At 38.5% G+C, this 24,817-nt stretch overlaps 1 protein-coding gene and 1 long non-coding RNA gene across 2 annotated transcripts in view; both read left to right on the forward strand.

The window, feature by feature from the left end:
* Window positions 1–24,817, forward strand: part of LOC133233503 (uncharacterized) — a 305,868-nt gene that overhangs the window by 140,434 nt on the left and 140,617 nt on the right. The window lies entirely within an intron of this gene.
* LOC133233502 (septin-7-like) lies at window positions 17,124–18,919 on the forward strand. The gene has a single exon (XM_061393364.1). The coding sequence runs from the start codon at window positions 17,404–17,406 to the stop codon at window positions 18,556–18,558; it is 1,155 nt and encodes a 384-aa protein (XP_061249348.1). The 5' UTR covers window positions 17,124–17,403; the 3' UTR covers window positions 18,559–18,919.

Genomic DNA, 24,817 nt, shown 5'->3' on the forward strand with positions numbered 1-24,817 from the left:
GGAAGGATTTCCACATTAAAAGATATAATTCTGCTGTATATGAAATGGAAGTCTGTTTTCTTTTGTATGGATGAATCATTGATTCATTTTTACTTTTAACCAATGACTTTATTATTAGATTTTAGATTGTTTCAAATATTTTTTCTATTATAAATAGCTGTCTAACAAACATTCTTTTGTATACATCCTGACCATTTATTTTGGGGTACATTCCTTAAAGTGGAATTACTAGATCAAATGATATAGACTTGAAATTTTTAATATGTGTTGCCCTTCTGAAAATTCTAGCAATAGTATGTAAAGTCATTTCCCCATACCTTACCAATAGTTGGAATCCTCAGTTTATGAAACCTTTGACCATCTGATGAAAGTTACTTTTACTTGTTAGTAAGTTGATTGTTATCTGTCTATTCATTCTTTATATATCTTCTTTTGTGAACCTTCTGTTCATATCCTTTGCCTATTTTTTTCTATTGAGATTCTGGTCTTTTCACATTAATGATTTACAAGTGCTCTTTGTATATTAAGGGCATTGACACTTTGCTGCTGTTGCTGCTGCTAAGTTGCTTCAGTCGTGTCCGACTCTGTGCAACCCCATAGACGGCAACCCACTAGGCTCCTCTGTCCCTGGGAGTCTCCAGGCAAGAATACTGGAGTGGGTTGCCATTTCCTTCTCCAATGCATGAAAGTGAAAAGTGAAAGTGAAGTCGCTCAGTCGTGCCCAACTCTTAGTGACCCCATGGACTGGAGCCTACCAGGCTCCTCCATTCATGGGATTTTCCAGGCAAGAGTACTGGAGTGGGGTGCTATTGCCTTCTCTGGACACTTTGCTATACCTATTACTAATATCTTTTCTATATATTATTTCACATTTAATTTTTTATGTTGTCTTTGTCATTGAGAGGTTAAAACAAACAAACAGAAAAGCCATGGTCATATCTAGTCACCTTTTTTTTTCATGGTTTTGTATTTTTATGTTTTATCTTCATTTCTAATTATATTGTCTCACTGGTTGTACCCAACTGAATTTGAGGCTTGGGTGAGTACCAGATGGCTAAGAATTCATTCCAATAAGACAAGGGACCATGCAGGTAAAAATGGGAAAATAACTAGAAAATGTGTTTGAGATCACCTCTGTTCTCTCATATAAAGGCATGACCCCATGGATTGTAGGATTTTCATATGGTGGTTTCTGAACAGTCTGAGAGCAGGTGTGTGTAAGATGACCTTTGTACAAACACACAAAATGAAGAGAACCATCTCTTCTATAAGAATAGGGTCCTCTGCCAGTCCCGGTGTGGGTATGCCAGTGTCAGTGTGGACGGGGCGGTGCTAAGGATTGTACTGAGCTTAACAGGGGAGTCTGAGGAAAATTGATATAGAAGGTAAAATTCATTCTGAAGAGTTAAAGTAGTCATGACTTGTGTTTCTACTCTTTGATCTCCACCTTCATACATGGTAGATAATCTTGTCCTCATTTTCCATATCTTAAAAACAAACCAACAAACAAGGCTTTTAGAGATGAATGATTGGCCCAAGGTACATAGCTAGTAAGTAGAAGAGCTGGGAGTTGAACTCTGAGTTGAGCTGAGTCCAAAGCTAGAAATAGCAACCAAAAGCTAATATTGTAAAATTGAGTACTCATCTGGACAAGTATTGTGCAAAGTGCTTCCTATCTATTAGCTCTTTTAATATAGCAGTAACCATTTGAGGTAAGCATTTCTATCTTCAAGAGAAGAACACAGAAGCCCAGAGCAGCTAAGTAACATGCCCAAGGTCATGTAAGCTAGTAAGTTGCAGAATCAGGAACTGAACCAACACATTTTGACTTTGACACTTGTACTTTTTTCTTCATGCATAGCTTTCTTTTTAAATTTTAATTTAAAAGAAAATAACTATTTTTTATAATTATGAAATGCTCATTCTTGTTAAAATTGCAAAGAATTCATGAAATAAATCATTGTTGTTTCCATTGCTCCATGCTGCTTACTCCTGACATATGTTTTGAATCAGCAGTACCTCTGGGAGAATTTAGCACCCTATTTCCACTACCCATGCTTCAAAAGTTATCTTTTTTTCACGAAAATTTATTTTTTAGAGTAACTACTGAATGGAGAAAAGGAATAATTTATATAATTACTAGGCAATCTTGGTGTTGTCAAGTGTGACCAAAGTACCTGGAAAAGTTAATAAGTGAGTGATTGTTTAATTACTTAACTACTAATGATTTTCCAGGAATTGAACCATTTGGTTTTGCACCTGAACATTTTTTATTAAGTCGATTAGAAACAACCTATGAGACAGCAGAGTTCTGAGCTCCAAAGGTCATTGCATTTGGGTCACCATTATTGATTCCACTATGGGGTTCCACTAAAATATTGATTGAGATTATTGACCAGTTATTTTAATACATTCTCTCCTTCATTGGGCATGAGTAACACATTGGATGATCAAAAAAAATTGTGCTTTCCAAATCTTGCTCCCTAGACTAGAGCCCTTTTCTTTGATGTGCTTACATTTTCTTTCAATTCATGATCTTACTAGAAAATATTTTCCTAAAGCTTAGTCATATATTACATTTGATTTTATAAATGATGAACACCAGATTTCAGAAAGCCTTTTGATGAACAGAGATCCTTTGTACTTGGACACTTTCCCCAACTCTTTTCCCAGCACATACTCACACCCATATATATTATACATCCCTACCATTCCCTCATTTTTTCCCACCCTTCAACGAATTGATTTTTAACTATTCAGCAAGGACTGGAAGATAAATAGTTCAACGAGAGTTGTTAGGAAGAAACAAAGGGGACCAAATATGTATTCCTGGATACAAAGAGAGTGTCTTTTATCCTTACAGTTGGGCTTGTTATCAGGTGCCAGAATTACCTGTAGGGCTTGTTAAAACAGATTCCTGGGTCCCACTCCTGGAGAGTCTGGCTTGGTGGGTCTCTAGTGGACCCTAAGAGTATGCATTTCCCATAAGGTCCATGCATGTGCTGCTGATTGTAGTGGTTTTTAAAAAATGGCCACAAATTATTCAGCCTTCCTCCCTCTTTCTGAACTACCCCATACCTCTACTCAGGCTTCCCAGGTGGCTTGGTGGTAAAGAATCCTTCTGCCAATGCAGGAGACACAGGTTCGATCCCTGGATTGGGGAGATCCACTGGAGAAAGAAATGGCAACCGACTCTAGTATTCTTCCCTAGGAAATCCCATGGATTGAGCAGCCTGGTGGGCAACAGTCCATGGAGTCACAAAGAATCAAACACGACTTAATGCCTGGGTACACACTCGTGCATACCTCTACTCTCCAACACCTCCATATTCAATAAGGCCAGTAGATTTTACCCTTTAAATGTTTCTCATGACTGCTGATTTCTTTGCCCTGACTTCCCACTGACCAAATTCCTTCCATCTTCATCTCTCACCTGGATTATTATAATCATCTGTTTGTACTTCTTCATGCCACAAACACTCCTGTTAAAACCGTCCACCACTCTGTAGACAGTGTAATCATTTAATTCTAAAATCAGTTCCTTCTTGTCTTTCTTTCCTATAAAATTCTCATTTATCTTCTAAAACTTCAGAAATTATCTCCTCAAGGAAGCCTTCCTTGAAACCCTGCTGGTTAGATGGCTCTCTCTGTCTTTTTTTTTCTTTTTAAACTTTACATAATTGTATTAGTTTTGCCAAATATAAAAATGAATCCGCCACAGGTATACATGTGTTCCCCATCCTGAACCCTGCATACTTTTAGCTTAGTATATTTTCCATTTATTGGAATTGTGTGTAGTAGTCTCTTCCATTAGAATGCAAATCCCTTCAACTAGAAACCATAGCTTATTCATCTTCCTACCACAACCACCTGAGACAGGAACACAATGGTTACTTAATAAATGTCAAACTGCACTAAACAGTGACACTGGATTAAACAGTGAAGACTTGTTGGGCAGCATGCAGTTCATTCATTCAACAAATATTTATTGTCACCCTGCTTATTTAACTTATATGCAGAGTACATCATTAGAAACATTGGGCTGGAAGAAGCATGGGCTGGAAGAAGCACAAGCTGGAATTAAGATTGCCGGGAGAAATATCAATAACCTCAGATATACAGATGACACCACCCTTATGGCAGAAAGTGAAGAGGAACTAAAGAGCCTCTTGATGAAAATGAAAGAGGAGAGTGAAAAAGTTGGCTTAAAGCTCAACATTCAGAAAAAGAAGATCATGGCATCTGGTCCCATCACTTCATGGGAAATAGATGGGGAAACAGTGGAAACAGTGTCAGACTTTATTTTGGGGGGCTCCAAATCACTGTAAATGGTGATTGCAGCCATGAAATTAAAAGATGCCTACTCCTTGGAAGAAAAGTTATGACCAACCTAGATAGCATATTCAAAAGCAGAGACATTACTTTGCCGACAAAGGTCCGTCTAGTCAAGGCTATGGTTTTTCCAGTGGTCATGTGTGGATGTGAGAGTTGGACCACAAAGAAAGCTGAGCGCTGAAGAATTGATGCTTTTGAACTGTGGTGTTGGAGAAGACTCTTGAGAGCCCCTTGGACTGCAAGGAGATCCAACCAGTCCATTCTAAAGGAGATAAGTCCTGGGTGTTCATTGGAAGGACTGATGCTAAAGCTGAAACTCCAATACTTTGGCCACCTTATGTGAAGAGTTGACTCATTGGAAAAGACTGATGCTAGGAGGGATTGGGGGCAGGAGGAGAAGCGGGTGACAGAGGATGAGATGGTTGGATGGCATCACCGACTCGATGGACATGAGTCTGAGTGAACTCCAGGAGTTGGTGATGGGCAGGGAAGCCTGGCGTGCTGCAATTTATGGGGTCACAAAGAGTTCGACATGACTGAGCGACTGAACTGAACTGAACTGAACTATGTAAGTCCTAGTGGTACTTAGATGAATCTTACACACTGGGCCCCTGCCCTCACAAGCTTGCAGTCTACTGGGTGTCTCTTATATGTGAATGAATATTCAACACACTAAGTGGGCTCTGAATGCATGACCATGTGTACACACAAGGGTGACACAATCAGATAACTGATCTCAGGGAATATGCAACAGAACTGCAAAGACAGTGCTTAACATCTTAGAAAAATGAAGAGACAATTCCAGATCAACTACTGCAGAGAAAACTGTCCTTAGAAATCCCAAACTGGGGATGAGTTGTTTTGGAGAGATTTTCTTAAAAGACTTAAAGGATGTAGAACTTCTGATAAGCAGGGCTTAGGCTGAGAGGAACAGGGTCTTTATCCAGAGAAAAGAATAGCAGGAGCAAAGATCCAGAAGTGGTTACCTGATGCTTTCAGTGGGTGGAGTGAAGACTGTAGCAAAACCATCTGTTAGAGAATAATGAGAGTTACTAACAGTAATTGCCACTGTTAATATTCTATATGCCAAGCACTATGATAATGCTTTGTAAATATTGCCTCATCTAGTTTTTAAGGCAAAGTTATAAGTAGATATTATTATCCTCATTTTACAGTTGAAGCCCAAGACTCCACACAGTTAAGTGTTTATCAATAATTATTACAGGTCATTTGTTAAAAGAGTAAATGAAAGAAGAGATGATATGTCCTTCCTGAGGCTGACCATGCCAGGAGATATTTGCAAGACTTACGATGTTTTTACTTTACTTCCTTACTTCCCTCTTCTCTGTTATGTAAAAGAAGCTGGCATCCAGACCCCAGTTTGTTGTTCAGTCACTTTGTTGTGTCTGAATCTTTGAGACCCCATGGGCTGCAGAACACCGGGCTTCCCTGCCCTTCAGTATCTCCCAGAGTTTGTTCAAACTCATGTCCACTGAGCTGATGATGCCATCCAATCGTCTCATTCTCTGTCATCCCCTTCTCCTCCTGCCCTCAATCTTTCCCAGCAGCAGGGGCTTTTCCAATGAGTCAGTTCTTCAAATCAGGTGGCCAAAGTATTGGAGCTTCAGCTTCAGCATCAGTCCTTCCAATGAATATTCAGGACTGATTTCCTTTAGGATGGACTGGTTGGATCTCCTTGCAGTCCAAGGTACTCTCAAGAGTCTTCTCCAACACCCCAGTTCAAAAGCATCAATTCTTCAGTGCTCAGCTTTCTTTGTGGTCCAACTCTCACATCCATACATGACTACTGGAAAAGCCATTGCTTTGACTATATGGACCTTTATCAGCAAAGTAATATCTCTGCTTTTAAATACACTGTCTAGGTTTGTCATAGCTTTTCTTCCAAGGAGCAAGCATCTTTTAATTTCATGGCTGCAGTCACCATCTGCAATGATTTTGGAGCCCAAGAAAATATAGTCTGTCACTGTTTCCATTTTTTCCCTATCTATTTGCCTTGAGGTGATGGGACTGGATGCCGTGATCTTAGTTTTTTGAATGCTGAGTTCTAAGTTAGCTTTTTCACTCTTCTCTTTCACCTTCATCAAGAGGCTCTTTAGTTCCTCTTTGCTTTCTGCTGTTAGGGTGGTGTCATCTGCATATCTGAGGTTATTGATATTTCTCCCAGCAATCTTAATTCCAGCTTGAGCTTCATCCAACCTGGTATTTTGCATGATGTACTCTGCATATAAGTTAAATAAGCAGGGTAACAATATACAGCCTTGACATACTCCTTTCCCAATTTTAAAGCAGTTCATTGTTCCATGTATGGTTCTAACTGTTGCTTCTTGACCTGCATTCAGGTTTCTCAGCAGGCAGATAAAGAGGTCTGGTCTTCTCATCTCTTTAAGAATTTTCCACAGTTTTTTGTGATTTACACAGTCAAAGGCTTTGGCATAGTCAATAAAGCAGAAGTAGATGTTTTTCTGACATTCCTTTGCTTTTTCTATGACCTAACAGATGTTGGCAATTTGATCTCTGGTTCCTCTGCCTTTTCTAAATCCAGCTTGTACATCTGGAAGTTCTCGGTTCACGTACTGTTGAAGCCTAGCTTGAAGGATTTTGAGCATAACCTTACTGGCTTGTGAAATGAGTGCAATTGTGTGGTAGTTTGAACATTCTTTGGCATTGCCTTTCTTTGGGATTGTAATGAAAACTGACCTTTTCCAGTGGTCACTGCTGAGTTCTCCAAATTTTTGGCATATTGAGTACAGCACTATAGCAGCAGCATCTTTTAGGATTTGAAAAAGCTCAGCTGGAATTCCATCCCCTCCACTAGCTTTGTTCATAGTAATGCTTCCAAAGACCCACTTGACTTCACACTCCAGGATGAAGTCTGGCTCTAGGTGAATGACCACACCATCCTGGTTATCTGGGTCATTAAGAGCTTTTTTGTATAGTTCTTCTGTGTGTTCTTATCACCTCTTCTTAATCTCTTGTGCTTCTGTTAGGTCCTTGCCTTTAATGTACCTATCTTTACATGAAATATTCCCTTGGTGTCTCCAATTGTTAAAAAGAGATCTCTAGTCTTTCCATTTTATTGTTTTCCTCAGACTGGACGGGATGGTTATTTGGAGACATTAGTCTGCCATCTTCTCTGTTTGCTAGCTTTCTGAATAAAGTCATATTTCTTGCCTTAAAGGCTTTGTAGGTGGCTCAGTGGTAAAGAATCTGCTTACCAATACAGGAGATGCAGGGGATGGGGGTTCAGTCCTTAGGTTGGGAAGAATCCCCTGGAGAAGGGAATGGCAACCCACTTCAATATTCTTGCCTGGAAAATCCCACAGACAGAGGAGCCTGGTGGGTTTCAGTTCAGGAGGTCGCTAAGAGTTGGACACAACTGAGTATGCATGCATATGTACAACTTGCCTTTATAAAAAAAAGAGTGGGCAGGGAGATGGGAGGGGGTTCAGGATCAGGGGACACATATAACCTGTAGCTGATTCATGTCAATGTATGGCAAAACCCACCATGATATTGTGAAGTAATTAGCCTCCAATTAAAATAAATTAATTAATTTAAAAAAAAGAATAGATAATACCTACTGAATAATTGGGAAGGAAACAATGTGTGGTCTTTTAATAGAGGAAATAATAAAATGAAAATAGTTGAAAGCTTGATCTGATGGCCATTTTTAGGGTAGTAGAGGTAAGTGGTTCTGAGATTTGACTGATAGGATCATCTGAAGAGCTTTGAAAAATCCAGATTGTCCCTCAATACACAAATTCTTTACCAGAAATCTCTCCGCCAAATCTTCTTTGCCTGTCTTCTCCTCTCTCATATGCACTGCCCCTTCAGCCTGTTTTCTCACCTCTTCCATTTCCATTGTGGTTATTTTTATTTTGCCTACTCACCCTATCAGACTAGCTCTTTTAAAAATGTGGTCCCAGTATGCCCATTCCTCTTGTGGCAAATCTACTGAGTACTGACCATCTCTTCATTAGTATTACCAGATTCAGAAGAATCAAGTCATTGATCTCTTTAAATTTTCTCCCAGTTCCTGAGCAAATGTGGAGTCGGTGTCTGTCTTTCTGTCCATCCGTACATCTGTCGATCTCTTTCCTTCCTTCTATCCATCTATCCATCCACTCAACTTTGGCACTTGTAGGGTAGGGTAACTCTGGTAAAGATTATAAATATTTAATCCTCTCCTCTTAATTAAATGATGTCTCTTCATAGTTATCCTGTCTCCGGCTATAGACTTCTTTTTGTTTGTCTGCCTATTTTGCTTGTTTTGCTGACTGAATCCTGCAAGTGGTAAGAGCCATGCCTTTTTTATTTATTTAAACAACAACTAGCACAAAGCAGCTTCATAGGTAGTAGTAAATATTTTTTCAAGAAAGATATCAATAGCCCTTTCTGAAAGGAAGGGTTGAGAGCTCGCATAGCCCAGCTGAGTGTATTAACTCTAGCTTCAGTGTGAATTTTAAATTAAGATGGAAGACACAGCTGGCAGGGTGAGAGCTTGTGTTTTCCTCTGCCCACCAAGGCAGGACATGACCAGATGCTCTGTGTTTGCAGGAGGAGCACGTGTACATGGGCAGGCTCAGAGAATCTTTTGATCTGGCTTGCAGCACAATGATTCTGCCTGATTGATTCATCTTCACTCTATTTTCCTACAGGCAATACAATCAATCCTCTTAAACAGTGGTTCTCAGATTCTTTACCCCAGGAGTTCATACAGGCTGAACATATAAACAGGTTCAAGAACAGTTTAGATAAATTAAAGAAAGGCAGGTCCATTGATTTGTGTTTCTGAAGGGAAAGGGAAGTTAGAGATGTGAATTACCCCTACCTCTGACATTATCATTCAGAGTAGCCCTCTCTTTGGGCCCTGCTCTCAGACTTGCCAGCCTTAATTTCCTATATGTTGGGAGTACAGACATACAGTGAGGTCACTTATTCTACATATATCTGGGAGAGTTTCAGTCTGAGACCCTCCCGTGTGAGTAAATGATGCTGTCATTCATGTCATCACAAAATCTCTGACAAGGAATGGAGATTTTAGAAAGTCCTGGAGGTGTTTTCTAATAGTCCTTAAATTTTTGTTTTGTTTTTGGCATAAAAAATAGAAATGTACCCTCTCATAGTCTTGGAGGCCAGAAGTCTGAAATCATTTTCCCTGGGCTGAAATCAAGGTGTGATCAGAGACACTCTACCTTGGGCGGGGCTAGGGCAGAAAGTGCCTATTTCTTCTAGCTTCTGGTGAGATCCAGCATTCCTTAGCTTGTAGTCACCTCACTCCAATCTTTGTTCCTGTCTTCACATCAGCTTCTCCCCAGTGTGTCTAATTTCCTTCTGCTTCTCTCTTATAAGCACTTGATGGCAATTAAGATTCACCCAGATAATTCAGAATAACCTCATCTCAAGACCCTTAACTTAATCATACCTGCAGAATCTTTGTCACTTAAGGTAACGTTCATTAGGACCAAGGATTGAGGCATCTTAATATGGGGATTATGATAGACTTTTATTTCTTTCATAAAAGAAATCTGGAGTTAGGCAGCCAAAGGTAGCTGTGCAGTGTCAGCAGAGTGTTGCATGTGTGCACTTAGTCTCTCATGTCTGATTCTTTGCAACCTCAAGGACTGTAGCCTGCCAGGCTTCTCTGTCCATGGAATTCTCCAGGCAAGAATACTGGAGTGGGTTGCCGTTCCCTTTACCAGAGGATCTTCCTGACCCAGGGATCAAACCTGGGTTTCCTGCATCACAGACAGATTCTTTACCATCTGAGCCACTAGAGTGGCTAGTTCTTAAATAATTGGCCAAATGCATTATGAGATAAATTTCAAGTCAGATTGTACTAATACCTAACAAACTACTGAGCAAGCAATCTGTGGTTGATTCTATTAATACCAATGAGAAAATCATACAGGAGAACCTAAAGGAACATTCTGAAGAAGATGTCCAAGTTTGGGCTAATAAACCCATCCAAAAAGATTCTTAAAAGTGGAAACTTTAGTTTACCATCAGGTCACTTCAGTAACTCCCTTTCTGGTAAAATGGAGAGGACAATGTAAAGTTTCTTTTAAAAAGTGTGACTTTAGGCCTCATTATTTTACCTTTCAGAAATGTTCCAAACATTGCAAATAACATATGCAGAGTGAATGCTGACAGGTCAATTAGCTGCCAAATCAAGAAAGAGGAGACTGGGGGACACTTGTACTGGAAAATTCCACTTACCTGAGCAGCCAGGGGAAGCTGACATTTAGGAGAAGAGCAACACAGACAGTGCTTGCCTAGTGCCTTTCATAATGTGGTAGCAGAAAGAACAAACTAAAGAAACTCGACCCAAACCAGACAACAGCAACTTCCTGTGGCTTTAAAAAATAATAATAACCACAACAAGCTACAAGATGAAACTCTAGCAGTAACAATAAACAGAAGACAGGAAATATGCCTTTGAGACTTGGGGTTCAAAATGGCAATACTCACTTGCCAGGGATTATTGTGTGACTGCTGACCGCAAACTATTTCCTTGGCCCAAAGTGAGAGCTGAAGAGCACGAGGGCACAGGGTACTCCTCCTGTGTGAGAGGTGGGGCTGCGAGGCTCAGATGTTCACGCGGCCTCACATGCAAACGCAGAGAAACAGCCTTTATTTTCTTAGCAACTGAATTGTCAAATGGGTGGAGGGGCATAGGGGCTACTTTGTTAGGAGGAAGCATTCATAATCCTGGATTTAGTTAGAGAACAGTTCTTCATATTCTCTGAAATTAGAAAAGCAAAATGCTTGTTCTTTAAGGAAATAAACTCAAAACCAGGAATGGCAAATATCATTAGGATATTCAATTTAATATATTGGTTGTGAATGCTGGTATCATTGAACAGATGGGAATAGGCTGCAAAATTATATATTTTTCTCCAAGTTCTCATGGCCTGGTTCATTTGTTTTATTGGAGTGAGTCATGGTGCTATAAGAATTTCCTGCTGCCTAAGCCTCCACCCCCCTAAAGCAGGGGTGTGCCCCCTAGCAGTCAGGGCCTGTTGCAGCCTTAAAGTTACTAGCTGTTCTTTGCTGCCAACTGGAGGGTGATTTTTCCCTGGATGTGGGATAAGCAGTGATAAAACTGCCCAGTCTGAGCTTTTATTGTGAATAAAAAGTGAAAACTACTTCTTCATGAGGTAACACAGCATCTTAATAGTGGATCCAGATGACTTTATAAAAATGATCTTATGATGTAATGATAATGAAAAAGAGAGAATATGATGCTGTTGCTGATAACTGTGGTCCAGGAGGCGAAGTGGTAAATAGGCTGAAAGATGCTACAAGTAGAAGTTAGGGTGATAATTATTCTTTTGAATCATATTTATCTTTAAGACTTTTCTCTTTGGAAAAAGTTTTTTTTTTTTTTTTTAAGTTTGCAACATCGATTTAAACTCTAGACATTTAAGCAAAATTTTATGAAGTCAAGCTCTGAAAAAAATCCCATGTATTTATTTTTACATATGCTAGGAAAGAATGGGGTAGAGTGTGGTTATTCTTAGGTCCTATTCAAGATGTCTGCTTGAAGTCAACTAAAATTGTAAAAGTTCACATGAATTTCCCTGATTTATTTTTAACTGCGTTGTCAAGGTTGACATACAATAACTGCACATATTTTAAATTGTGCAAGTTTGATACATTTTGACATATTCATACACCCATGAAATTATCACCACAATCAAGCTTGTGAACATAGCCATCACCCCTAAAAGTGTGGATCTGTTGGTAATCCCTCCTTCTCTCTCCTCCCTACCCCCACCCTTCATTCTAGGCAACCACTGATCTGTCATTATCGATTAAGTTTGCGTTTTCTAGAATTTTGTATAAATGGAGTCGTAAAATATATACTCTGTTTTGCCTGGCTTATTTCTCTCAGCATAATAGTTTTGAAATTCACCCATATGTGTGTATTTCTTTCTATTCCAGATAGTGTTACACTGTACAAATACACCACAGCTTGTTTATATTTTTTATATTACACGTAGTATTCTGTTATATGGATACAGCAACATTTACATATTTACCTTTTGATAGATACTTGGGTTGTTTTGAAATTTTGTCAATTACAAATAAAAATTTTAAGGACATTTGTATAAAAGTTATTGTATGGACACAGTTTTCTTCTTTCTCATGGCTAAATGAGAATGGACTGTCTGGGTTGTATGGTAGGTGTATGTTTCTTAAACTTTGTTATATTTTTCATTTTATGAGTTCAGATTATTTGAAAATTTCTCTTGAGATGTCATTGATTCGTGGGTTATTTAGAAATTTGTTGTGTAATTTCCAAATATTTGTGAGTTTTCCAGATACTCTGATTATGATTTCTAGTTTAATTTCACTATGTTGTACAGTTGCTATTCTTATAAATTTGTTAGTGTTTGTTTTATGACACGGAACATGGTCTATCTTATGAATATTCCCTGTACGCTTGAGAAGAATGTTCTCCTGTTGTTGGATGAGTGATCCATAAATGTCCATTAGGTCAGGTTGTGTTGTTAGTCTCTTCTCTATCCTTACTTATTTTCTTACCACTTTTTGTATTAATATCTAAACCCAAAATAGTAGAAATACATTGTGTGTTTTAAGCATATATAAAAGTAAATTGTATATTAATAATGACACAAAGGATGGGAGGAAGGAACCAAAAAGACACTTTTACAAGATCTTTATATAAGATTTTATAATATTATTTGACTTCTGATTAATCAAATATACCTGTTGTAAATCCTAGGGCAGAGACTATAAAGGATTTTTTTTTGTTTAGAAGTAATAGAAATAAAAAAATCAGCGGTGGAGACGTGATCAGATCAGATCAGATCAGATCAGTTGCTCAGTCGTGTCCGACTCTTTGCTACCCCATGAATCGCAGCATGCCAGGCCTCCCTGTTCATCACCAACTCCCGGAGTTCACTCAGACTCACGTCTATCGAGTCAGTGATGCCATCCAGCCATCTCATCCTCTGTCGTCCCCTTCTCTTCCTGCCCCCAATCCCTCCCAGCATCAGAGTCTTTTCCAATGAGTCAACTCTTCGCGTGAGGTGGCCAAAGTACTGGAGTTTCAGCTTTAGCATCATTCCCTCCAGAGAAATCCCAGGGCTGATCTCCTTCAAAATGGACTGGTTGGATCTCCTTGCAGTCCAAGGGACTCTCAAGAGTCTTCTCCAACACCACAGTTCAAAAGCATCAATTCTTTGGCGCTCAGCCTTCTTCATAGTCCAAGTCTCACATCCATACATGACCACTGGAAAAACCATAGCCTTGACTAGACGAGCCTTTGTTGACAAAGTAATGTCTCTGCTTTTAAATATGCTATCTAGGTTGGTCATAACTTTCCTTGCAAGGAGTAAGCGTCTTTTAATTTCATGGCTGCGGTCACCATCTGCAGTGATTTTGGAGCCCCCCAAAATAAAGTCTGACACTGTTTCCACTGTTTCCCCATCTATTTCCCATGAAGTGGTGGGACCGGATGCCATGATCTTCGTTTTCTGAATGTTGAGCTTTAAGCCAACTTTTTAACTCTCCTCTTTCACTTTCATCAAGAGGCTTTTGAGTTCCTCTTCACTTTCTGCCAAAGAGTGGTGTCATCTGCATATCTGAGGTTATTGATATTTCTCCCGGTAATCTTGATTCCAGCTTAAGGCATAAAAATAGTCAATCAAAAAGAAGAAAAGAAAAGGAATAAATAATACAAATGGGAAACATTTAATAGGATGATAGATTTAAAACTTACCATATGAATAATATTAAATGCAAACTAAGCATCTCAGTAAAAAGACATAAATTATATAATTAGACAAAAATTAAATCAGACCCAACTGTATACTGTCTACAAAAATCAACTTTAAGCATAAACTAATAGCTACATTAAAAGTGAAAGAATGGAAACATATTACACACTAACACTAATAAAAAGGAACCTGGAAAACTAGATTCTTGGTGGTCAGCACGTTACTAGTATATTCAGAAGCCGAATTATAATTTTGTACAAGTGAAAGATACAATGTTATAAACCAATGCTGCTGCTGCTGCTGCTGCTGCTGCTAAGTCACTTCAGTCGTGTCTGACTCTGTGGGACCCCATTGACGGCAGCCCACCAGGCTCCTCCGTCCATGGGATTTTCCAGGTGAGAGTACTGGAGTGGGTTGCCATTGCCTTCTCCGATGCTACCTCAAGGAAAATAATTATTATTTGTGGGAAAAAAAAGCTATATTGATATCAGGAAAAACAGACTTAAGAATGAGAAATATTATAGTTACCTTCTAAAGCAATTTTTAAAAGATAAAAATTATTTTTGCCTTCATTTATTCCATTTACAATGCTGTTCATTTCTCAGTGTGGATTCAAATTTTTGTTTGATATTTTACATCTTCTACCATAAGAACTTCCTTTAACATATCCTGTAGTGAAGAGCTAGCGGCAAAGAATTAGTTGAGATTTTGTTTGTGTGAGAAAGTCACTATTTCGTCCTTCCTCTTTGAAAACTCTCTTCTCTGGGTTTTAGGGTTCTGAATTGACAGGTTTTTCTTTTTCCTTTCAGCACTTTAAAGACATTACTGCATTGTCTTCTGGCTTGCATGGTTTCTAATGAAAAGTCTGCTCTCATTTTATTTTTGTTTTTCTGCGTTTAATGTGACTTTTTCCTTCTAGCTGCCTTTAAGGTTTTCTCTTCATTGTTATTGTTTTCAGCAGTTGGCGTATCTTCTTTGATGTTTTCTGGACTTCTTGAATCTGTGGTTTGGATTTTGTCATCAAGTTTATTAGACCATCTGACATTATTCTCTATCTCTTAGATGCTCTTTATTTTTCCACTATTTTTCTTTGTGCTTTTGTTTGAGTTATTTCTATTGATTTATCTTCAAGGTCACTGATTTTTTTCAACTATGTGACATCTACTGATAGGCACGTGAAAGGCATTTTTAATGTCTGATTTTGTTTCTAGCATTTCATTTGATTATTTTCTTACAGTTTTCATCTCTCCACTAATAGTACCCATCTGACCTGTTGTTTTCACCTCTTCTATTACCGTCTTTGACATCTTAGTCAGTATTTTATATTTTCTTGCTACTTGATTTCTGTTTATCCCATTTGTCTTTTTTCCTCTTTCTTCTCTTCACTGCTTTCTTTTAAAGTATATTTTACAATTTTACTCTGTCTCCTTTATTGGCGTATTAACTGTAACTCTTTGTTATGTTAGCAATTGCAATAGGATTAACAGCACACTTAAATACTTAACTTAGTACAGTTTACCTCAAGTAACATTTTATGTTTCACATATAGTAAAAAAAAAAACTTCAGAGTAATATATGTCCAGTTCTCACCTTCTGGCTTTAATCTACAGTTGCCACATTTTTTATTTCTATATGTGTCATAAATCCCACAATATGTTATTATTATTTTTGCTTTAAATCAGGGATTGATATATAATATATTATATATATTATATAATATATTGATTTATATATTTACAATAAGGCCCGAGGGTCAAACCAGCCTCCCACCTGTACTGGTAAGTAAAGTTTCACCATAACACACCCATGCCAATTTATTTACATGCCTTTTAATGGATGCTTTCATACTATAACAGCAGAGCTGAGTAGTTGCCACAGACTACACATCTCACAATGCCTAAAATGTTTATTCCTTAACCCTTTCCAGAAAAGTTTTTCAGTCCCTGTTCTAAACAGCCAGTTATCTTAAAGATATTCCACTAGTAATAAATAAATCATATTTACCCATGTAGTTACCATTCTGATGCTTTTCATTCCTTTTGGCAGAAACATATTTCAATCTGATATCATTTTCCTTGTGAGTGAAAGATTTTCTTTAATGTTTCCTATACTGCAGGTCTGATGCTGATGGATTTTTTTTCAGCTGTTGTATATCAACAAACTTTTCTTTATTTCACCTTCATTTTTAACACATTATTGACCTGAGATGTATTAATGTCACAGGTGTTAGTTTCTGCAAAAATCCCCTAGTCAGTGATGTGTTAAAAGATTTTGCTGGGTATAGAATTCTATACTGACAATTTTTTTTTTAATACCTTAACGATGTTCCACTATCTTCTCATTTGCATTGTTTTGATGAGAAATATGCTTTTATCCTTATTTTTGTTACTATGAACATATCATGACTTTTTTTTTCACTGCTTTAGGGTTTTCTTTTTATCACTGATTTTAAGCAACTGGATTATGATATGCTTGGAACAGTTTTCTCATACATCTTATGCTCGAGGTTGCATGAGGTTCTTGGATCTGTGGGTATATAGTTTTTTTTTTAATTTGAAAGTTTTTCAACCATTATTTCTTATATTTTTTTTCCTGTCCCTTCAAGGAGTCTAATTATATAAATGTTAGGCATTTGAAGTTGCCTACATCTCCTTTATTGTTCCCCAGAGATGAAACCCAAGTCTTTCACATTGCAGGTAGATTCTTTACCGTCTGAGCCACCAGGGGAGCCCTAAAACACATCTCATTTATGTTCTCTTAATTATTTATTTGTATGCACTTTTTCTCTGTGCTTTATTTTGGATAGTTTCTATTGATATCTTCCAGTTTTCTTTTGCAGTGTCTAATTTGACATCAATCCTACCTAGTATATTTTTAATCTTTAAAAGATCATTATGAGTCTTTTAATAAATATATTTTATATTTCTACCTAATATGTTCTATCTGCCCTGCAGCTTTTTGGTCATGTAGAATATAGATGTAATCACTATGTTAAGATCTTTTTCTGAGTGGAGGAGTCCGCCCGCTGTTGCCTGCGTAAGCGGAGCAGCGACTCCGGGCGGCTACGCCGCGGAATCGGCGTAGGCGGCTTTGGAGAATAGGCGGGCTGCGCTGCACCCGGGCTGGTCGCGGAGGGGGGAGGGGATGTCGGTCAGTGCGAGATCCGCTGCTGCTGAAGAGAGGAGCGTCAACAGCAGCACCATGGCAACAGAAGAACCTTGAAGGCTATGTGGGATTTGCAAATCTCCCAAATCAAGTATACAGAAAATCAGTGAAGAGAGGTTTTGAATTTACACTTATGGTTGTCGGTGAATCTGGACTGGGAAAGTCAACATTAATCAACTCATTATTCCTCACAGATTTGTATTCTCCAGAGTATCCAGGTCCTTCCCATAGAATAAAAAAGACTGTACAGGTGGAACAGTCCAAAGTTTTAATCAAAGAAGGTGGTGTTCAGTTGCTGCTCACAATAGTCGATACCCCAGGATTCGGAGATGCAGTGGATAATAGTAATTGCTGGCAGCCTGTTATCGACTACATTGATAGTAAGTTCGAGGACTACCTAAATGCAGAATCTAGAGTGAACAGACGTCAGATGCCTGATAACAGAGTGCAATGTTGTTTATACTTCATTGCTCCTTCAGGACATGGACTTAAACCATTGGATATTGAGTTTATGAAGCATTTGCATGAAAAAGTGAATATCATTCCACTTATTGCCAAAGCAGACACACTCACACCAGAGGAATGCCAACAGTTTAAGAAACAGATAATGAAAGAAATCCAAGAACATAAAATTAAAATATATGAATTCCCAGAGACAGATGATGAAGAAGAAAATAAGCTTGTTAAAAAGATAAAGGACCGTTTACCTCTTGCTGTGGTAGGTAGTAATACTATCATTGAAGTTAATGGAAAAAGGGTCAGAGGAAGGCAGTATCCTTGGGGTGTTGCAGAAGTTGAAAATGGTGAACATTGTGATTTTACAATTCTAAGAAATATGTTGATAAGAACACATATGCAGGACTTGAAAGATGTCACTAATAATGTACACTATGAGAACTACCGGAGCAGAAAACTGGCAGCTGTGACTTATAATGGAGTTGATAATAACAAGAATAAAGGGCAACTTACTAAGAGCCCTCTTGCACAAATGGAAGAAGAAAGAAGGGAACATGTAGCTAAAATGAAGAAGATGGAGATGGAGATGGAACAGGTGTTTGAGATGAAGGTCAAAGAAAAAGTTCAAAAACTGAAGGACTCTGAAGCTGAGCTCCAACGGCGCCATGAGCAAATGAAAAAGAATTTGGAAGCACAGCACAAAGAATTAGAGGAAAAACGTCGTCAGTTTGAAGATGAGAAAGCAAACTGGGAAGCCCAACAACGTATTTTAGAACAACAGAACTCTTCAAGAACCTTGGAAAAGAACAAGAAAAAAGGGAAGATCTTTTAAACCCTCTATTGACCACCAGTTACGTATTAGTTGCCAATATGCCAGCTTGGACATCAGTGTTTGTTGGATCCATTTGACCAATTTGCACCGGTTTTATCCTTAATGATGGATTTAACAGCATGACAAAAATTATTATTATTTTTTTGTTCTTGATGGAGATTAAGATGCCTTGAATTGTCTAGGGTTGTTGTGTACTTAGAAACTAACAGCTCTAAGTACCTTTCCTACATTTTTCTTTTCTTTTTTTATTAAACAGATGTCTTCAATTTAATGCAAGAAAACATTTTACTGTTGTACAATCATGTTCTGGTGGTTTGATTGTTTACAGGATATTCCAAAATAAAAGGACTCTGAAAGGTTTCATTGAGGATAAATTGCCATAATATGATGCAAACTATGCTTCTTTATGATAATTATAATACAGAGGTTCCATTCAATGCAGCGTATACAATAATGTAATTTAGTCTAACACAGTTGACCCTATTTTTTGACACTTCCATTGTTTAAAAATACACATGGAAAAAAAACCTATATGCTTACAATGCACCTAGAGCTTTTTTATAACAACCTTTTTTTTGTTTGTTTGTTTTGAATTCTTTAAATATATATTATTTTCATTTAGTACCCTCTTTAGCCAGAATCTCATTACTGCTTCATTTTTGTAATAACATTTAATTTAGGTATTTTCCATATATTGGCCCTGCTAAAAAATAGAATATAGCATCTTTCATATGATAGGAACCAACAAGGAAACTTTCCTTTAATTCCCTTTTTACACTTTATGGTAAGTAGCAGGGGGGAAAATGCATTTATAGATCATTTCTAGGCAAAATTGTGAAGCTAACAACCAACCTATTTCTACCTATGTGCAGTCTCTTTTATTTTACTAGAAATGGGAATCATGGCCTCTTGAAAAGAAAAAAAAGTCACCATTCTGCATTTAGCTGTATTCATATATTGCATTTCTGTGTTTTTTTGTTTGTATTGTAAAAAATTCACATAATAAACAATGTTGTGATGTAAAAAAAAAAAAGATCTTTTTCTATAATTTTATTATTGCTGTCAGTGCTGAATTGGTCTTGATTTATTATTTATTTCCTCATTATAAGTCAAACATTCCTGCTGCTTTGCATACTTGATAATTGTTTAGCCAGCACTTTAGGAATCAGTGAACTAAAATGGACCGGAATGGGTGAATTTAATTCAGATGACCATTATATCTACTACTGTGGACAAGAATCCCTTAGGAGAAATAGAGTAGCCCTAATAGTTAACATCAGAGTCTGAAATGCAGTACTTAGGTGCAATCTCGAAACTGACAGAATGATCTTGGTTCATTTCCAAGGCCAACCATTCAGTATCACAGTAATCCCAAGTCTATGCCCTAACCACTAATGCTGAAGAAGATGAATTTGAATGATTCTATGAAGACCTACAAGACCTTCAAGAACTAATGCCAAAAAATTATGTCCTTTTCATCATAGGGGACTGGAATGCAAAAGTAGGAAGTCAAGAGATCCCTGGAATAACGGACAAAATTGGCCTTGGAGTGCAAAATGAAGCAGGGCAAAGGCTAACAGCGTATTGCCAAGACAATGCACTGGTCATAGCAAACACCCTCTTCCAACAACACAAGAGAAGACTCTACACATGGACATCACCAGATGGTCAATACCGAAATCAGATTGATTATATTCTTTGCAGCTGAAGATAGAGAAGCTCTACACAGTCAGCAAAAACAAGACCAGGAACTGACTGTGTCTCAGATCAAGAACTTCTTATTGCCAAATTCAGACTTAAATTGAAGAAAGTAGGGAAAACCACTAGACCATTCAGGTATGACCTAAATCAAATCCCTTATGATTATACAGTGGAAGTGACAAATAGATTCAAGGGATTAGATCTGATAGAACATCTGAAGAACTATGGATGGAGGTTCATGATATTGTACAGGTGGCAGTGATCAAAACCATCCCCAAGAAAAAGAAATGTAAAAAAGCAAAATGGTTGTCTGAGGAGGCCTTATAAATAGCTGAGAAAAGAAGAGAAGCAAAAGGCAAAGGAGGAAAGGAAAGATATACCCATCTGAATGCAGAGTTCCAAATAATAGCAAGGAGAGATAAGAAAGCCTTCCTGAGTGATCAATGCAAAGAAATACAGGAAAGCAATAGAATGGGATACACTAGAGATCTCTTCAAGAAAATTAGATATATCAAGAGAAATTTTCATGCAAAGATGGGCTCAATAAAGGACAGAAATGGTATGGACCTAATAGAAGCAGAAGATATTAAGAAGAGGTGGCAAGAATACACATAAGAAATATACAAAAAAGATCTTCACAACCCAGATAACCATGATTGTGTGATCACTCACCTAGAGCCAGACATCCTGGAATGCAAAGTCAAGTGGGCCTTAGGAAACATCACTATGAATAAAGCTAGTGGAGGATATGGAACTCCAGCCGAGCTGTTTCACATCCTAAGATAATGCTGTTAAAGTGCACTCAATATGCCAGCAAACTCAGCAGTGGCCGCAGGACTGGAAAAGGTCGGTTTTCATTCAAATCTCAAAGAAAGGCAACGCCAAAGAAGGTTCAAACTACCACACAATTGCACTCATCTCACATGCTAGCAAAGTAATGCTCAAAATTCTCCAAGCCAGGCTTCAACAATACATGAACTGAGAACTTCCAGATGTTCAAGCTGAATTTAGAAAGGAAGAGGAACCAGAGATCAAATTGCCAACATCTGTAGATGTTGGTATAGAACATCTATGTTAATAGAAAAAGCAAGAGAATTCCAGAAAAACATTTACTTCTGTTTCATTGACTACACCAAAGCCTTTGTGTGGATAACAACAAGCTGTGCAAAATTCTTAAAGAAATCAGAATACCAGGCCACCTTACTTGCTGCCTGAGAAATCTGTATGCAGGTCAAGAGGCAACAGTGAGAACCATACATGGAACAATGGACTGGTTCCAAATTGAGAAAGGAGTACGTCAAGGCTGTATATTGTCACCCTGCTTATTTAGCTTATGTGCACAGTACATCATGCGAAATGCTAGGCTGGATGAAGCACAAGCTGGAATCAAGATTGTGAGGAAAACTATCAATATCCTTAGATATGCGGATGATACCACCCTAATGGCAGAAAGCAAAGAAGAACTAAAGAACCTCTTGATGAAAGTGAAAGAAGAGAGTGGAAAAGCTGGCTTAAAAGTCAACATTTGGAAAACTAAGATCATGGTATCTGGTCCCATTAGTTCAGTTCCATTCAGTCGCTCAGTCGTGTCTGACTCTTTGCGACCCCATGAATCACAGCACGCCAGACCTCCCTGTCCATCACCAACTCCCGGAGTTCACTCAAACTGATGTCCAACGAGTCGGTGATACCATCAGTTATCTCATCCTCTGTCATCTCCTTCCCCTCCTGCCCCCAATCCCTCCCAGCATCAGGGTCTTTTTCAGTGAGTCAACTCTTCACATGAGGTGGCCAAAGTATTGGAGTTTCAACTTTAGCATCAGTCCTTCCAAAGAACACCCAGGACTGATCCCCTTTAGAATGGACTGGCTGGATCTCCTTGCAGTCCAAGGGACTCTCAAGAGTCTTCTCCAACACCACAGTTCAAAAGCATCAATTCTTCGGCACTCAGCTTTCTTCACAGTCCAACTCTCACATCCATACATGACCACTGGAAAAACCATAGCCTTGACTAGACGGACCTTTGTTGGCAAAGTAATGTCTCTGCTTTTGAATATGCTGTCTAGGTTGGTCATAACTTTCCTTCCAAGGAGTAAGTGTCTTTTAATTTCATGGCTGCAGTCACCATCTGCAGTGATTTTGGAGCCCCAAAAAATAAAGTCAGCTACTGTTTTCACTGTTTCCCCGTTTATTTCCCATGAAGTGATGGGACCCGATGCCATGATCTTTGTTTTCTGAATGTTGAGTTTTAAGCCAACTTTTTCACTCTCCTCTTTCACTTTCATCAAGAGGCTCTTTAGTTCCTCTTCACTTTCTGCCTTAAGGGTGATGTCATCTGCATATCTGAGGTTATTGAAATTTCTCCCGGCAATCTTGATTCCAGCTTGTGTTTCTTCCAGTCCAGCATTTCTCATGATGTACTCAGCATATAAGTTAAATAAGCAGGGTGTCAGTATACAGCCTTGACGTACTCCTTTCCCTATTTGGAACCAGTCTGTTGTTCCATGTCCAGTTCTAACTGTTGCTTTCTGACCTGCCTTCTCAAGAGGCAGGTCAGGTGGTCTGGTATTCCCATCTCTTGAAGAATTTTCCACAGTTTATTGTGATCCACACAGTCAAAGGCTTTGGCATAGTCAATAAAGCAGAGATAGATGTTTTTCTGGAACTCTCTTGCTTTTTCTATGATCCAGCAGATGTTGGCAATTTGATCTGTGGTTCCTCTGCCTTTTCTAAAACCAGCTTGAACATCTGGAAGTTCATGGTTCACATACTGCCTAAGAACCATAGAACCATAAATGTCCATCTAATCAAAGCTATGACTTGGAGAATTTTGAGCATTACTTTACTAGGGTGTGAGATGAGTGCAACTGTGTGGTAGTTTGAGCATTCTTTGGCACTGCCCTTCTTTGAGATTGGAATGAAAACTGACCTTTTCCAGTCCTGTGGCCACTGCTGAGTTTCCAAATTTGCTGAGATATTGAGTGCAGCACTTTCACAGCATCATCTTTCAGGATTTGAAATAGCTCAACTGGAATTCCATCACCTCCACTAGCTTTGTTCATAGTGATGATTTCTAAGGTCTACTTGACTTCGCATTCCAGGATGTCTAGGTGAGTGATCACACCATCGAGATTATCTGGGTCGATCACTTCATGGCAAATAGATGGGGAAATAATAGAAACAGTGACAGACTTTATTTTCTTGGGCTCCAAAATCACTGCAGATGGTGTTACAGCCATGAAATTTAAAGACTCTTGCTCCATGGAAGAAAATTTAAAGAGTCTTGCTCCATGGAAGAGAAGCTATGAGAAACCTACATGGCATATTAAAAAGCAGAGATATTACTTTGCCTGCAAATGTCCATGTAATCAAAGCTATGGTTTTTCCAATAGTTTTGTATGAATGTGAGAGTTGGACTATAAAGAAAGCTGATTGCTGAAGAATTGATGCTTTTGAACTGTGGTGTTGGAGAAGACTCTTGAGAGTTCCTTGGACTGCAAGGAGATCCAACCAGTCAATCCTAAAGGAAATCAGTCCTGAATATTCATTTGAAGGACTGATCTGAAGCTGAAGCTCCAATACTTTGGTCACCTGATGCAAAGAACTGACTCATTTGAAAAGATCCTGATGCTGAGAAAGATAGAAGGTGGGAGGAGAAGAGCATGACAGAGGATCAGATGGTTGGATGGCATCACCGATTTGATGAATATGAGTTTGAACAAACTCTGGGATTTGGTGATGGATGGGGACACCTGGCGTGCCACAGTCCCTGGTGTTGCAGAGGGACAACTGAGTGGCTGAACTGAACTGAATTTTTTACTATATATTAAACATTGTGAGTTTTATATTTTGGCTGCTAGATATTTTTGTGTTCCTATAGATATTCTAGAGTTTTATTTTTGCATATGGTTAAGTAGGGCTCCCAGGTGGTATTAGTGCCAATGCAGGAGACATAAGAGACATGGGTTCAATCTCTGGGCTGGGAAGATCCCTTGGAGGAGGCCATGACAACCCACTCCAGTATTCTTGCCTGGAGAATCCCATGGACAGAGGAGCTAGTCAGGTAACAGACCATAGGGTCACAAAGTGTCAGATACAACTGAAGCAATTGAGAACAAGGTTAAGTAACTTGAAAACAGTTTAATCCTTTTGGGTCTTGCTTTTAAACAAATCAACCTGATTTCCAGTTTCAAGAGTGGGGATCCACAGTTATCTGCTTTCCCTTCATGCTGAGTAAGGACTTCCTTTTCATTATTCTTGTGCTGATATCATCTCTTAGTTTAGAAAGAGATGCCTCGATCTTGGGATCACAAAATGCCCTTTAGATTCTCTAGAATGCATTGCCTTGGATGTTCTATATCAATACCTTCTTTATTCACAAGTTTACACCGTCAGGTTTCACAGCAGCTGCAGAGGAGTATGCAAAGATAAAATGTGCTGTTATGAAACCCTCCTGATGGTTGAGACATATGAGCTACTTTAGAGGCTTAGTGGTCTGTCCTGGTGATTACCAGCTTTCTTCTCATACCAGGCTGGGAGTCCTTGCTCCACCTGAGTT

The sequence above is a fragment of the Bos javanicus genome, chromosome 20 (assembly GCF_032452875.1).
Source record: "Bos javanicus breed banteng chromosome 20, ARS-OSU_banteng_1.0, whole genome shotgun sequence".
Lineage (NCBI taxonomy): Eukaryota > Metazoa > Chordata > Mammalia > Artiodactyla > Bovidae > Bos > Bos javanicus.